At 40.9% G+C, this 13,636-nt stretch overlaps 1 protein-coding gene across 1 annotated transcript in view; it reads right to left on the bottom strand.

Annotated features, from left to right (window-relative positions):
• TFE3 (transcription factor binding to IGHM enhancer 3) overlaps positions 1–13,636 on the bottom strand; it is a 35,326-nt gene that overhangs the window by 5,555 nt on the left and 16,135 nt on the right. Inside the window, exons 2-7 of the mRNA XM_087925685.1 lie at positions 8,944–9,057; positions 4,140–4,353; positions 2,656–2,925; positions 2,406–2,495; positions 989–1,106; positions 820–876 (exon numbers count right to left, since the gene is read on the bottom strand). Coding sequence (XP_087781811.1) covers positions 820–876; positions 989–1,106; positions 2,406–2,495; positions 2,656–2,925; positions 4,140–4,353; positions 8,944–9,057 — 863 coding nt within the window. The remainder of the gene's footprint in view (positions 1–819; positions 877–988; positions 1,107–2,405; positions 2,496–2,655; positions 2,926–4,139; positions 4,354–8,943; positions 9,058–13,636) is intronic.

Below are 13,636 nucleotides of genomic sequence, written 5' to 3'. Positions count from 1 at the left end.
GCTATTACAGTTATGACTGCTATTACAGTTATGCTGTACAGAGATTGTGTCATTCTGTTATCAATGATGGACAGCTTATTTGACAGACTTGATTTTCTAATTTAAATTATATCATCTTTTGAGTCCTGCAGAATTTTGAATCTTACTCTCAGGCTTTGAAAATTAAAGATGAGCAAGCAGACCAAACTAATTCTGCACTGAAATACTGAGACAATAAACCAGGCCATTATAGAATAATTATATCCAATTTCACCAAATTTTACTCCTGATTTTATTTCTCATTCTCTGTTTTGTGTGTGCGCGCACACATATACATGCACACGGGAAAAAAACCCTCCCCCACCTGAGGGAGAAAAAACTGATTTGCTACATCATGTTCATTTTACTCAGAATAAAGTCCTTCTGACTTCAAAGAGATTGGAACTTGGTGATTAAAGCATTTGCTTTGCCTGTAGAAATTTGTAAGTTTTAAGCCCTGTTGTCCCTATTCAAAGGGATTGTGTAGAACAGGGGTCCCCAACCTTGGCAACTTTAAGACTTGTGGACTTCAACCTCCAGAATTCTGGGAGTGGAAGTCCACAAGCCTTAAAATTGCTAAGGTTGGAGACCCCTGGTGTAGAAGATGAAAATCCGAGACAGCCAATCAGAGGAGATAGGACAAAACACCCATGACCTCATATAAGTCCATTTTCTTTTACCAAAATAAGCACATAAAGGAGGGTCTCATAAACATGAAAATGCTTTCGTCTTTTTTCCCCAGTACTGAAATATCCATTTCAAACCCAAAATAAAAAGCCACAGATAGTTGAGTCCGCTCACTTAAATTGTGGTTGTCTTTCTTCTGCCTTTCCTTCAGAAATGCTTTGGTTTCGGTTTCTGTAAAGGGGCACAAAATAAGACAGAAATAATAACCAAGTCATATATCCCTGCAATGTAGCACCTTTCAGTGCTCAACTTTGGCATGTTTTCAATCCCTCCGGTGAAGTACCTGACATCTCCCTCTTGATATTGGGCAGGTCAGCTGGGCAGGAGTTGCTGACAGTTACAGCTGGTTCCATCATTCCTGGGTTCCTGTACACATCCAGGAGGTTTCCAGAGACTGGCAGCTGTGCAGAACAGAAAAAAAATTGAAAGGACTTCCAGGCCAGCAGCTTAGAAAGTTTTGCTGTACTGTGAGATGCCTACTTTCTAATCTACCTTCTAATCTAGGCCTAGATCAGAAGGCGGTACCTGGGAAATAAGAGCTGTGGATGGACACCAAGTGAGCTTGCTTCCCATTGAGTGGGGGTCTGAATCTACATCTCCCCAGTGCAGTCCAGGCCAACAATCTGCCCACTACTCCATGTTGGCTTATTTTAATGGCCAATAGGATGTGCTCTCGTGAAGAAATAAATGGGTACTATATTCTTTTGATGTCAAAACAGAAGATAAATATATATACTGTATATAAAATGTACAAATATCTACAGGTTAATTTTAGTTAATGATATTTACTGAGAATGCCTAAGAAATCAAGCACTTGGTGGGTGATTTACTCTGGAGAAGTACTTTTTAAAGAACTGGGGTTAAAAAATAAAAACATTATTTTTATTTAGTTTGGTTCTACTGTGTTAGTGGGGAGGAAAATGACTGATATTTTCAAAACAGTTGTTTTTGTAGTACTTTACTGGCTTCTCTCCATCTCTCAAGTACATTTTATACCAAGCAATTGATCTATTTGAAGAGTGGCAGAGCAGTCATCTACTAGTCTGGTGGATCAAAACCAATAGAGAATCTTATGGCACAGTAAAGAGAGACGGGTGACCCAAAGCCTATGGGTCAAATAACCTTCCCCCTTCTGATTTTTGCAGCAGCTTTCCCCTCCCCTGGCCAGTTACCCAAGGTACGTAGCCACTATTGGGTGGCAACATTCTTTATTATAATGGAACAGTTTCCAAAAATTTAGGGCACAAATCCTGTATTTTAAGTAGCAAAAAAAAAAAAAAAGATGGGAGAAGATATAAGAGAAGATGCTGATACCCCACTTCGTCTAATACTTCCAACTTCCATTTGCTGAAGTCAACTTATGGCCTATGAAAATGCAAACCATATGTTGCTCAGTCTTTAGGACAGGGCTGTCAAACTCCTGGCCCACAGGCCGGATGCGTGACTTGCTGGCCACACCCATGGCCAGTTTAGCGAAGGGGTAAAAAGTCCTGATATGAAGTGAAGTGAATTTGACACCCCTGCTTTAGGATGTCACAAGGTTTTTTTTTTTTCTATTTAAACCAAGGGACATAAAATAAAAATTACCTGTTCCATCCTAATTTCCAAATCTAGGTTTCCCACCACCACCACTGCTTTTCCTTAAGCGTCCATTTATCTTCTTTCTTTTTTTAAAAAAAAAAAAACCAAAAACTACTCACAGTGCTGGGCATCTGCAGGCCACCATAGTTCAGGATTTCATCATTGTAGCTGGATTCCAGGCTGATAATCTCATCGATGACATCATCAATCTGACAAACAGGAGAGCGGGGTGGGATCAGAAGTATCTGACATTTGGGGGTGGGGGTGTGGGGGGCTACTGGAAATATTCAGAAAGCAAAAATGGAGGAAAGGGCCAAAAAAGGCTGTGGGAATATGAGAGGTGAAGGTGATAGGGGAATTTCTACTCACTTCTTTTTCAGAGTTGGAACCAATGTTGAGCATCGCCATAGGGCTATTGGGGGCACTGCCAGTGCTTCCTGCCACGCCCTGCTGGTGAGCCAAACCAGGCGGGGGCTCAGGACCCGAAACAGCCTGTGGGGAGCACGTGGGTGCACCAGGGCTAGTTCCAGTTAATGCCTGTGTTGACATCTTGCTAGCTGTAGAAAGATACTGTTTGACTTGCTGTCTCTGTGCCTGCTGGATGTGGTACTTTGTGGGGTTCTCCAGGTGGGTTTGAACCTGAATTCAAGTGAGAAAAAGAGGGGGGAAAGTATGAGTCAACCATCACTTGGGCAGCGCCATTCAACTATTTGCAAGACACTTTCCAAGCATCCTGAAGGCAACGCCCCAAACTTAGAAAACTGAACGCCTACCTCTATTCCTAAATGCTGGCAAATTGAATATGAATCTCACCCTCAGCTACACAAATAGAATCAAATTAACAGAAGGAGCCATGCCTGTCAGGCAAAGACTGCTGTCACAAATAATCCTCCATGCTGTTCCCAATGAATTCAAACTTACACTTCAAATTTGTACCCCCGGATAAAGAGGCGCTATTGCACCTGCAACGTAGCCTTGCATTAGGGGATATGAAGGAGGAGACATCGGACATCCAACCAGCTTGAACTTCAATCTATTTTCAGAGAATTTGCCAATGTCTTTTGTGTTGGTTTAAATTAGATTTGCAAATGGGTGACATAAAGAACACCGACGTACATTGATGCCCCTTTCCCTTTGTCCAATAAAAGAACTGGATTCTCAGTAGCCAATCACAGCTGTCCCAAGGAATACCTAATGCATATATCCCCCACATGGGCACCTTCCAGAAGTGTGAACTTCAACTCCCAGCATTCCCTAGCCAGGATGAGCATTGCTGAGAATTCCAGGAGTTGCGGCCTTCGATCCACCTGTTGCAGAAGGCAACAGGACTCTTAAGTAACTCAGGAGCCAATTGCAACATGACACATGGAATAAATAACACAGTCTGCTCCAACTCGAGGGCCTTCCAGATGTTTGGACTTCAAATTCCCGGAGTTCCTGTTCAGAGTGGCCATAGCTAAACATGTTGGACTATGGATGTCCAATGTAGTAAGACATACTATATGCCCGATCAAGGAATGTAGCTCTCAGACTTTTGCATGGAGAAGGAGGCTATGTCATTCTGTCCCATGACTACAGTGATATGGATGCAAGGAAATGGAACGAGCACTTGGGCCAAGCAGGTCTAAAATAAGAGGATGGGCAGAGAAGCTGCCTTAGGGCTCCAAGAGCAGTTCCAGTGTTATTGTTTGTCCTCTGTAAATATGAAAAATATTTCAAGTGAAGGAGAATCCCTTTCAGACGGCCTTTCAATCTCAAAGACCTGCTACCAACCTCTTCTTCTAACTAGCTCCTTTTGCTAGGGTGAAACCTGATTTCCCTCCAGTGCAGAGTTGCTTCCTCTTTTCTCTTACCTTCAATACCTCCACAGGCACCTGGGCAGGTGCAGGGCGAGCTAGTGGGCTCACAGAAATAGCCAGGGTGGCTGATGCAGCGGGTGCAGGAGTGAACTGGGCTGCCTGCCGTTGCTCTCGAAGTTCCTGTTCTTGCGTCTGTGCCCGCATAAGCTGCTGCCGGAGTAGAACCCGGGACGACATGTTAGGACTTTGAGCTGGGGCCCTTGGAGGGCTGGAAGAAGGACAGAGAGGAAGAGAGAGAGAGAGACCATCAGAATCATTTTACTTCACTGGCCAGTAAATTCTCCAAAGAAGCCTCACTGCTAAGAGAATACCAGCTCCTGAATACAAGTGTGTGTGTGTGTGTGTGTGTGTGTGTGTGTAATATCCTACATTAAGTAAGCTGCCAAGACCTGTAAGAATGGAGCACAACAGAAATGCAATAAATAAATAAAGCAGGCTATTATATTGAGCATAATTAGATTAGACTTTTGTGAGATGAAGCTTTCTTCCCACTAATGGAGCAATGATGCACTAAAATAGCATACATGGGAGGTACAGTATATATTTCGTGATGCTCCGTAAAGGCAATTGTTGAGATAGGTTGTCAGGTTGCAGGCTGACAACAGCCCTCAAGGACCCAGCTCCTGAGGATATCTTGGACAGCTAAACCAGTGGATGGCCTAGCACAAGGGCCTGCAATCTTAAACACTGAAAGAGCCATTTGGGCCTGTTTCTCACAGAAAAAAAACACACTAGGAGCCAATAATTTAACAACCGGTGTGATTGGGTGGGCGTCACCTCCTGCTCTGGAATATGGAGCCAGTCTCCATTCCCTGCTTTCACCTTTACCTTCTCAGGCCAGGTGAGGAGTGACGGAGAGGGGAGGGGCCAGCCAGTGGTGGGATCAGCCAACAGGGAGCTGCAGCAGAGGGCTGAAAGAGCTGCATCTGGCTCCAGAGCCATGGGTTGCAGACCCCTGGCCTAGCAAAATCAACCTAGAGTTTTCTCTCGAGGCACAAACAGCCAGGCTCAAATTATCTTATTTTGGACACTATGTGAAGACCTAGCTCTTGGGAAAAGGCTCTGATGCTGAGAAACATGGAAGGAAAGAGGAAAAGAGAACGACCAGCAGCAAGATAGATTCCGTTATTATGGCGTGCCCTTTTCAAAAACCTGAAAGAGAAGGTTGGGGACTTCTCCTCAGGGAGAAACCCTGTCTATATGGTCGCTAAGAGTTGACACCAACTTAATAGTACAGAATCAATCATGATCAAAATAGGCTTTCCCTAGGAAACTTTATTTCACAACTAGATTTAATCATGGCCAAGTGAAATAGAACCCCTCCCTCCTTCCATTGTTATCTACTAAGAGATTGTTCTGAAGGAAGATAAGGCGGCAGCTAAGAACTTTGTTTGGAAGAAAGGCCACTTTATATTATTGTCTTACATTTTTTATTTAACTCATTTTTTTCTCCAAGGCAACATACAACACCCCCCCACACACACACACTTTTATCTTCACTGAGCAGATTAACATAGATGAAAAGACAGTATCAGACCTTATCTTTAATGGCTGAATGGGCATTTGAATGTTAAACACTCTAATTCTAATCTACCATTCTCTAACCATTACTGTATTCTGGCTACTTCTAGAATTGCCAGAGAACAGGAGAGAGAGAGAGACACGTGCTTCAAAGAAATTTAAAATCTAAGTTATTAAAACAGACCTGGAGTCATAGTTGCTTGAAAACAGAGGTGCTTTCCACTCTGTTCAATCCCATCAAACGTGAAATGAAAAATGAGGGATGTTATACATTAGAACACAGATTCCAGTTGAAAAAAAAATTCAGGGGACATTTAAAAGCAACACACTCTATTAGGTGTTTTATAATTATACTGTTGCAAAGTCGGCTGCTTTGATTACTAAGACTCTTGACTACTCAGAGATTGATAACAATATTGCTGCTCATAAACCCCAAACTAGGAAAAAAGGCAACTGAGATATGGGATGTGGTACCTCTATAAAATCTGGAATTTTTTTTAAAAAGAGGGAAAGTGAAGGGGGAAAAAAAAACCCTCTCAGATGTCTTGGATGGGGAAGACAAACTTGAGGGTTTAGATACTGTCATTATTGTGGTCAATCACAACAATTCAGTCTTATCTGATCCTTGGCCATTCTATGGATCAGCACTCTCCATGCCCCTCGGCCTCACACTGCCTCCTTCAGATCCGCCACAGTCATCCCAGTGATACAGTAGTTCCTGTTTTAGCTGATCAGCAACCAGAGTGACTTAGGGGTCAAATTCCTGTTTAAAGGGACATCTTTACTCAAATCAACACATTTCTTAAATGTCTCTGATTCTCTCCTTCACCTTTTCTGACTTTCTTTTAAAGTGTATGTGCATTGAGTGCACATTGAATCGTGCACGATGTTACAATTCCACATGTGCTAAGGGAAGAGGTATTCTAAATCCCTTTTTGCTTAAAATAAAACAGATTTTATTGACTCATATTCCTCTCTAGGATTTCATTTCACCCCCCTTTACAACTATAATTTCCTCAGGTCAAAGTCCTTTCTTTACTCTATTCATAGTGTCCTATCTTTCCTGAAAGCAGAACTCTGTCAACAAAAGAAAGAAAAAAAAAACTCAAAATATTTCCTGGTCAGAAATCTGAAGGAACTTTTCATGTAAATATTGTACGTAGAACAGAAGAGAAGAGAAGAGAATAATAGAGTTGGAAGGGACCTTGGAGGTCTTCTAGTCCAACCCCCTGCTCAGGCAGGAAACCCTATATCATTTCAGACAAACCTTGTCCAATCTCTTCTTAAAAACTGCCAGTGTTGGAGCATTCACAACTTCTGGAGGCAAGCTGTTCCACTGATTAGTTGTTCTAACTGTCAGGAAATTTCTCTGTAGTCTAAGTTACTTCTCTCCTTGATTAGTTTCCACCCGTTGCTTCTTGTCTTACCCTCAGGTGCTTTGGAGAATAGCTTGACTCCCTCTTCTTTGCGGCAGCCCCTGAGATATTGGAACACTGCTATGATGTCTCCCCTAGTCCTTTTTTTCATTAGACTAGACATATCCAATTCCAGCAACCGTTCTTTATATGTTTTAGCCTCCAGTCCCTTAATCATCTTTGTTGCTCTTCTCTGCACTTTTTCTAGAGTCTCAATATCTTTTTTATATCATGGCAACCAAAACTGGATGCAGAATTCCAAGTGTGGTCTTACCAAGGCATTATTAAGTGGCGTTAACATGTCACATGATCTTGATTCTATCCCTCTGTTAATGCAGCCTATAACTACGTTGGCTTTTTTGGCAGCTGCAGCAATCTGCTGGTTCATATTTAGGTTTCACTGGAACTCCATGAACCCTCTCGCAGTTACTACTATTTACATACTGATAGTATTTGGTATAAAGAAATATACTGTGAAGCTGGGATAAAGCGTAACATGATACACAATCTAAAGATAATAAGTACAAACTGGAAGGGTAACTTTGCTTTGCATTAGAGAATCCAGTAGCACATTGCAGTAGTTTTCCAGGCTAGATATCTTGATACTTCAGCAACAAGTTCATGAAATATGGAACTTCCCTTGACTTGACTGTTTTTGTTCTCACTATCTGAATTGCATTAAAACTTTGGCCCCCAATGTTTTGAGCACCAGGAACTGGTTCCGTGGAGAAAGGGTTTTCCCCAGACCGGAAGAGGCATGGTTTTGCGTGCTGGCTGCATACCATGGATGAGGCTTTGCTTGTTTGCGTGGCCCAGTTCCTGGCATGCCACGGACCAGTGCCAGTCCAAAGACCAAGGGCTGGGAATCCCTGCATTAAAAGACTGTCAATTTTACTAAATCCAGAAGTTAACATCACCACACCACCAATTATTTTGACCAAAGCTCAATCATCCAACCTTCAACATAATTTTTACACCACAAAGTTGCAACAATTACTACTATTGTAAACTGCTTTATGATGGTAATATGCTGTAGTATAAAAATGGTCAGGTGTATTTAAACAAAGATGATTCAACTGAGATCAGAGCTTCAGATAAAGAACAGAAAGGCATCCAGGTTCTAAATTGCCATGGCTTCTTGCTAGAAATTTAGGGAAATTCGGTGTTTAATACACTACAAGGGAAGAAACTCACATAATTAGAAGAGATCATTTGGGAAACTAAGTCCAGCTCAATTTAAGAATGTTTGACCAGTCCCATTTTAAAGTATAGGTAGGAGAATAAGGTTTTATTTTTAATATACACAAAAAAGTTTTATATTACATGCTAGGCAAAAGTCTACTATGTCAATGGAAGCATATTGAATTTTATGTACCTAAATGTGTGCAAGCAATAGAAAAAAAATTCTGTGACAGCCACTTTTGTCTATGCAGGAGATTAACAAAAAAAAAAAAAACACAAACCCAAGATGTATTGTTTAGTTTAGCCTTTCTTTTTCTTACAGGTACAATCTAAAATCTCATCTTTAAAAGCCTCGGGGATCTCTGAGGTTCAGCCAAAAAATACTGTAAAACCTGAAAAGGCCAATAATAAATAAATGAAGCCCCCACAGTGAAATATGTTATTTTGAAAGCCTAGAATTGAAGGTTTATGTAATCTATTTGCAAGTGACAGGATAAAATGTGCCAGAAGAATGAATGAACTGCACTTTAAAAAAAACAAGAAAAATCCTCTCAACAGTATCATTTGATCTGATCAGAAATTCTCCTTTCCTTTAGCTTATTCCACCACCGAAGTAACTGAGAAGCAGAAGAATCATAGCTTCACAGAGCCCAGTGACAGCTGTGCTTCGATCTTCCTACCTGACACCAATGGGTTGGCTCTTGAGTTCGTAGAAGTTCTCGCTGGTCAGAGAGAGGATGTTCTCCAAATCAATGTCAGCCACAATCCCAGACTCTGGAGGCACAGAGCTGAGGCTGTTTGAAAATACAGACAAGGATTAAGACACAATGCTTATTTCTCTTTGAACAATTAAGATTTATCTCAGCCAATCAACTGAGACTTAGCTCCTCTAAACCATTCTCTATATAGCAGGAGACATTGATGTTTGCTTAATAAACCTGTGACATCCTTTCTTAGATAAAACAGACCTGTCAAGGCCACCTATTCTTTAATAGTTGTATAACTGGACTACTGTAACACACACCGCATGGGCCTATCCTTAAAAATATTCTTTGGTCTTCAGAAGTTAATTACTGCCCTGTTACCTGGGACAGATCACCGAGTAGAATTCCAACCTTGTTGAGCTTATATTTATCTGTTTGCTTTCAGTTTCAAATTTTTATTTTGAAAGCCATCCTTGGCTTCAGGGTCTATTTTAAGTTACACTTGCTCTATATCTATATTCTTTTCCCACATGTTATAGTCCAGGGGTCCCCAAACTTGGCCACTTTAAGACTTGTGGACTTCCAGAATTCCTCAGCCAGCTTTGCTGGCTGGAGAATTCTGGGAGTTGAAGTCCACAAGTCTTAAAGTGGCCAAGGTTGGGGACCTCTGCTATAGTCAATGTCAGAGCTGAACTCTTCCTTCCTGTAGCATCCGAGGTTCAACATCTCCCAAATAGGGCTCCTGCCCTGAGGAATACATCCTTAGACAGAGATAACGCAAAGCTGTTAAATGCATGTGAAAATTTGGCTTTTTTTTGAATGGATTTATTACTGATCCATTTGTTTGTTTGGATTTCATGTTGTATTTCCTGCTGGTGATATGGTAGAGCAGTATCATTTTCAAGAAACATAAATACTTCCTGTCTGTTTTTAGTATTTTCATGGACTAGGATAACTGGCTAGCAATCATAATCTGATACATCACAAACTTGATACTATTATTATTATTATTATTATTATTATTATTATTATTATTATTATTATTATTATTATTATTATTATTATTGCTCTTGCTATCCGCTATTGGTTTGTTGCTTGTTGTTTATCTGAGGGGTACTGGTGATTTTAACAGTTAACGTTGCTGGCCACTTTCATTTTTCTTTAGCAGGAAAACCAGACTTCAATAGTAATAGTTGGTAAGCTATAACAACCCTTGAACTTTCAATTTTCTTGGCATCATTTTTACCAGGCAACTATCACCAGACTCTGAATAAGTAAGAAGAGTTCCTTGTATCTGCAACTCACAGTCTTGGGCCATAAACAAGTACAGGGGGAAAGGTAGGGAAATTTCCCACAAGGAAAAGGAGGTAGCAGAAGTGGAAAGTGATTCAAACATTATACCAAGCACACACACCCCACACTCATTAAATGTTCTGATCTGAAATGTACACATTTATCTCAACCCTACGATGATCATCATATATTTCAGGAAGAATATGATTTACCCAAAGGTGGTCAGAGAAAATATTTTTACTTCCCAAGCTTGATTTTTTTAAAAAATTGTGACAACCAGTAAGCCCTTCACATAGCTTACTAAGGCTTAGCTTCGTACTTTGGGACTCACATCTTTCACAAAGATGGAAAGAATTTTGTTTTTTAACCGCAGGATGTTTTATTTCCAAGAATAGTGGGCTGACCATTGTTTCAATGTTTCTTTTTCTCTGCACTATTTGGCAAGATTTTAGTGCAATGTTAACACAGTTCTGTATCTGATTACATCCAATTAACATCTTCCAGATGATTTAAACATTAACTCTAGGACTGGAACCTGGTGAAGAAATACTAAGTACATTTTCTCCCTTTTCCTTGGCCCTTCCTGCAATTTTTTTAACTATCTGGTCAGCTGTAGAGTTCTTTGAAATTCAAAAGCTTCCACATTATTCCATAATCTTTCAGTCTCATAGACTTATATTGTTACAAATTCAGGATTATTATTTTTTCATGATCAGCTTAGCTGCTGTTGCCTGTTTTGTAAGTTTTCAGGGGTGGCCTTACATGTTTTGCTACTTGAGACATCCAATTACCATGATAAAAACTGGATTAGAGGCTAAAGTTTACTTTAAGATTAGCGATGGGTCCACATTTTTCCCTGCATCTGGGGACAGGAAAGACACGGCTAATGAGAGGATCCAACAGCCCTGACTTCCAAGCTAGCTGCATGAAGTGTCTGCTTCATGCTGCCTAGCCATAGATCTGATTCTGAGAAAACAGCATCACCCAAGTTCTTTAATTTCAGCTGCTCAATTAAACTGCCTGCTGATATTTTAAAAATCCCAGAGGATTGGAAAGCTTGTTGATTCAGCCATCTCAACAATTATTTATTTCATACTTTTATTAGCCTCAAATTTTGCCTTTCATTTAGGAGCTCAGGGCTGTGTACATAACATTCCTTCTTTCTGCTTTTCTTTCTAATGACAACCCCATGAAGTAGGTTGTGCTGAGGGGGAAATTGCCCCCAAAACAACCAGTGAACTTTCCTGGCTGAAGGAGGAACAGAATCTGCATTTTCCCCCATGCCAGCCTAACACCTTGTCTATTATAGCACACTGCCTCTAAGTTAATTATTGTTATTAGCACACATTACTCTTAGCATACAAGTTATTCAGAGCTTTTTTTTAAAAAATGCCATAAATATTTTATTAATAATACTATTTATGTTTTGATAAACTATGTCGTGCCTGTAAAGGGAATGGAGGTAACTATCTCTGGAACTGATGTCTTCTAGTGTAAGCCCCACTAGGTAGAACAGACCAGGAAATCCATTCCACAAGAAAGCTAAAACTATTTTTATTGAGATTGACTATAATTATCTTGCAAGTCTGATTGAGCTGTACTTCCTCCTCCTCCTCCTCATTATACTTAGTGGATTAGGGAGGCGTCTTCCTGAAGTGCCGCTGAATATTATCTCACCGTTCTTTTGCCTAGGTAATGATTCCTGCAGAGGTGATATTCGGCAGGTTCTGACCAGTTCTGGAGAACAGGTAGTGGAAATTTTGAGTAGTTCAGAATACCACCTCTGACTGGTCCCACCCCTGTCTATTCTCTGCCTCCCGAGTCCCAGCTGATTGGCTGGATCTTCTTTTGTAGCCCTGTACAGGAGAATGGAGCTGGAAAGCAGGTTAGTGGGCTTGGGGAGGGAATGGAGATGTTACAGTATCCTTCCCCTGGAGTGGGGAGAGAATAGGGATTTTACAGTATCTTTCCCCTGCCACTCCCACCACACCACACCCACCACACCACGCCCACAGAACCGGTAGTAAAAAAAATGAATCTCACCACTGGGTTCCTGCATTACTTTGTCAAGATCATTTGCCTTACTCTCTACACATAAAAAGCTTCAAACTTGCAATATATAACATTCCACACCCAAGACAGTACAAAAGGTATTTAATCAAGAGCTGGAGAAGACAAAAGAGTTAGTGTAAGTATGAGGTGGGTGTATGGTGGGTGGTAACAAGCTATCTATTTGCTGAAGACAGAGCCTTTTAATTTAAAGAAGCAACTAAAAAAATATAAGATGATAAGGAGCTGCAAAAAGAAAAGCAGAAATTAGAAACTGTCATCAAAAATGAAAACCCTATTGAGATATTTTAAAAGAAACCCAGATTGAATTGGCTTCTCATTATAATAACTGATCAGGGCAGTTTCTTATACAAAACTAATATACTGCCAGTTACCATATTCTGGGGACAATCCACAGGGTTTCTTTTTTATTTACAATATTTACAGAAATGTCTGCAGAGGCACCTTATTCCATTAAATAGGATTCTGATCTTAGAAATAAGGTTGTTCTTAGGTCCAGGGGGTTTCATTGTAATGGTGATTACGCAAATAATTGTGAGTTAAAAACCATCTGGTTGCCTGAATTCACCAATTTCATCTCCTAAAACCTCTGAAGCTGGAAATTCTGGTGTCCCAGTTGGGAAAGGCTGACCTGCATTTACCGGCCTTATGCTAAATTATGTTTGGATCTCATGTAAAGTTACTATTGTACAGAGCTCACAAGGGAGGTTTTCCCACTGTTGCCCACCCCAGAGACAGAAAACTGGCCCAAAAGGCAGGCAAAAAGACAAGTAATACCATAGTTTAAAACTGAGCTGTGAGACCTCCCTGTCCTAGCAAAGCACACAACTAAGGTAAAATTTAGAACTTAGGCGGAATTTGTGGTAACTTTTTCTAGCCAAACATGGTGGAAGAAGTGATTCCTAATCTGGAGAGAAGAAATTGTGCAACTAGCATGATAAAATACCTCCTTTTTCCCAAGAGCTAAATTTGAGGAAGTGAAAAAGATCTCAGATAGTGAGCTGTGCACAACCACAAAAAAATATGCCTGTATCAAAGCCTGTAGGTAAGAAGCAGAAATTGAAGACTTCTAAGCACAGGGGTCCCCAGCCCCCAGGCCGTGGCCCCTACCAGACCGTAGCCTATTCGTAAACAGGCCACGTGAGAGGTGAGCCAGTGTGCACACACAGTGCAGCTCAACTCACGTAAGCAGTGGGCCAACATGCACACGCAGGCAACTCAGTTGTAGTTGAGTTGCATGTGAACGAGTGTGTGCACCACTCAGGCAAATTCAATTGTTTGCATGCACACCAGACTGCCACTCATG

The sequence above is a fragment of the Pseudonaja textilis genome, chromosome 2, assembly GCF_049901715.1.
Source record: "Pseudonaja textilis isolate UNSWEBS1 chromosome 2, rPseTex1.2, whole genome shotgun sequence".
In the NCBI taxonomy this organism is placed as follows: Eukaryota; Metazoa; Chordata; class Lepidosauria; order Squamata; family Elapidae; genus Pseudonaja; species Pseudonaja textilis.
Note: the sequence above shows the minus strand (reverse complement) of the source record. Positions and strands in the feature narration are given on the sequence as shown.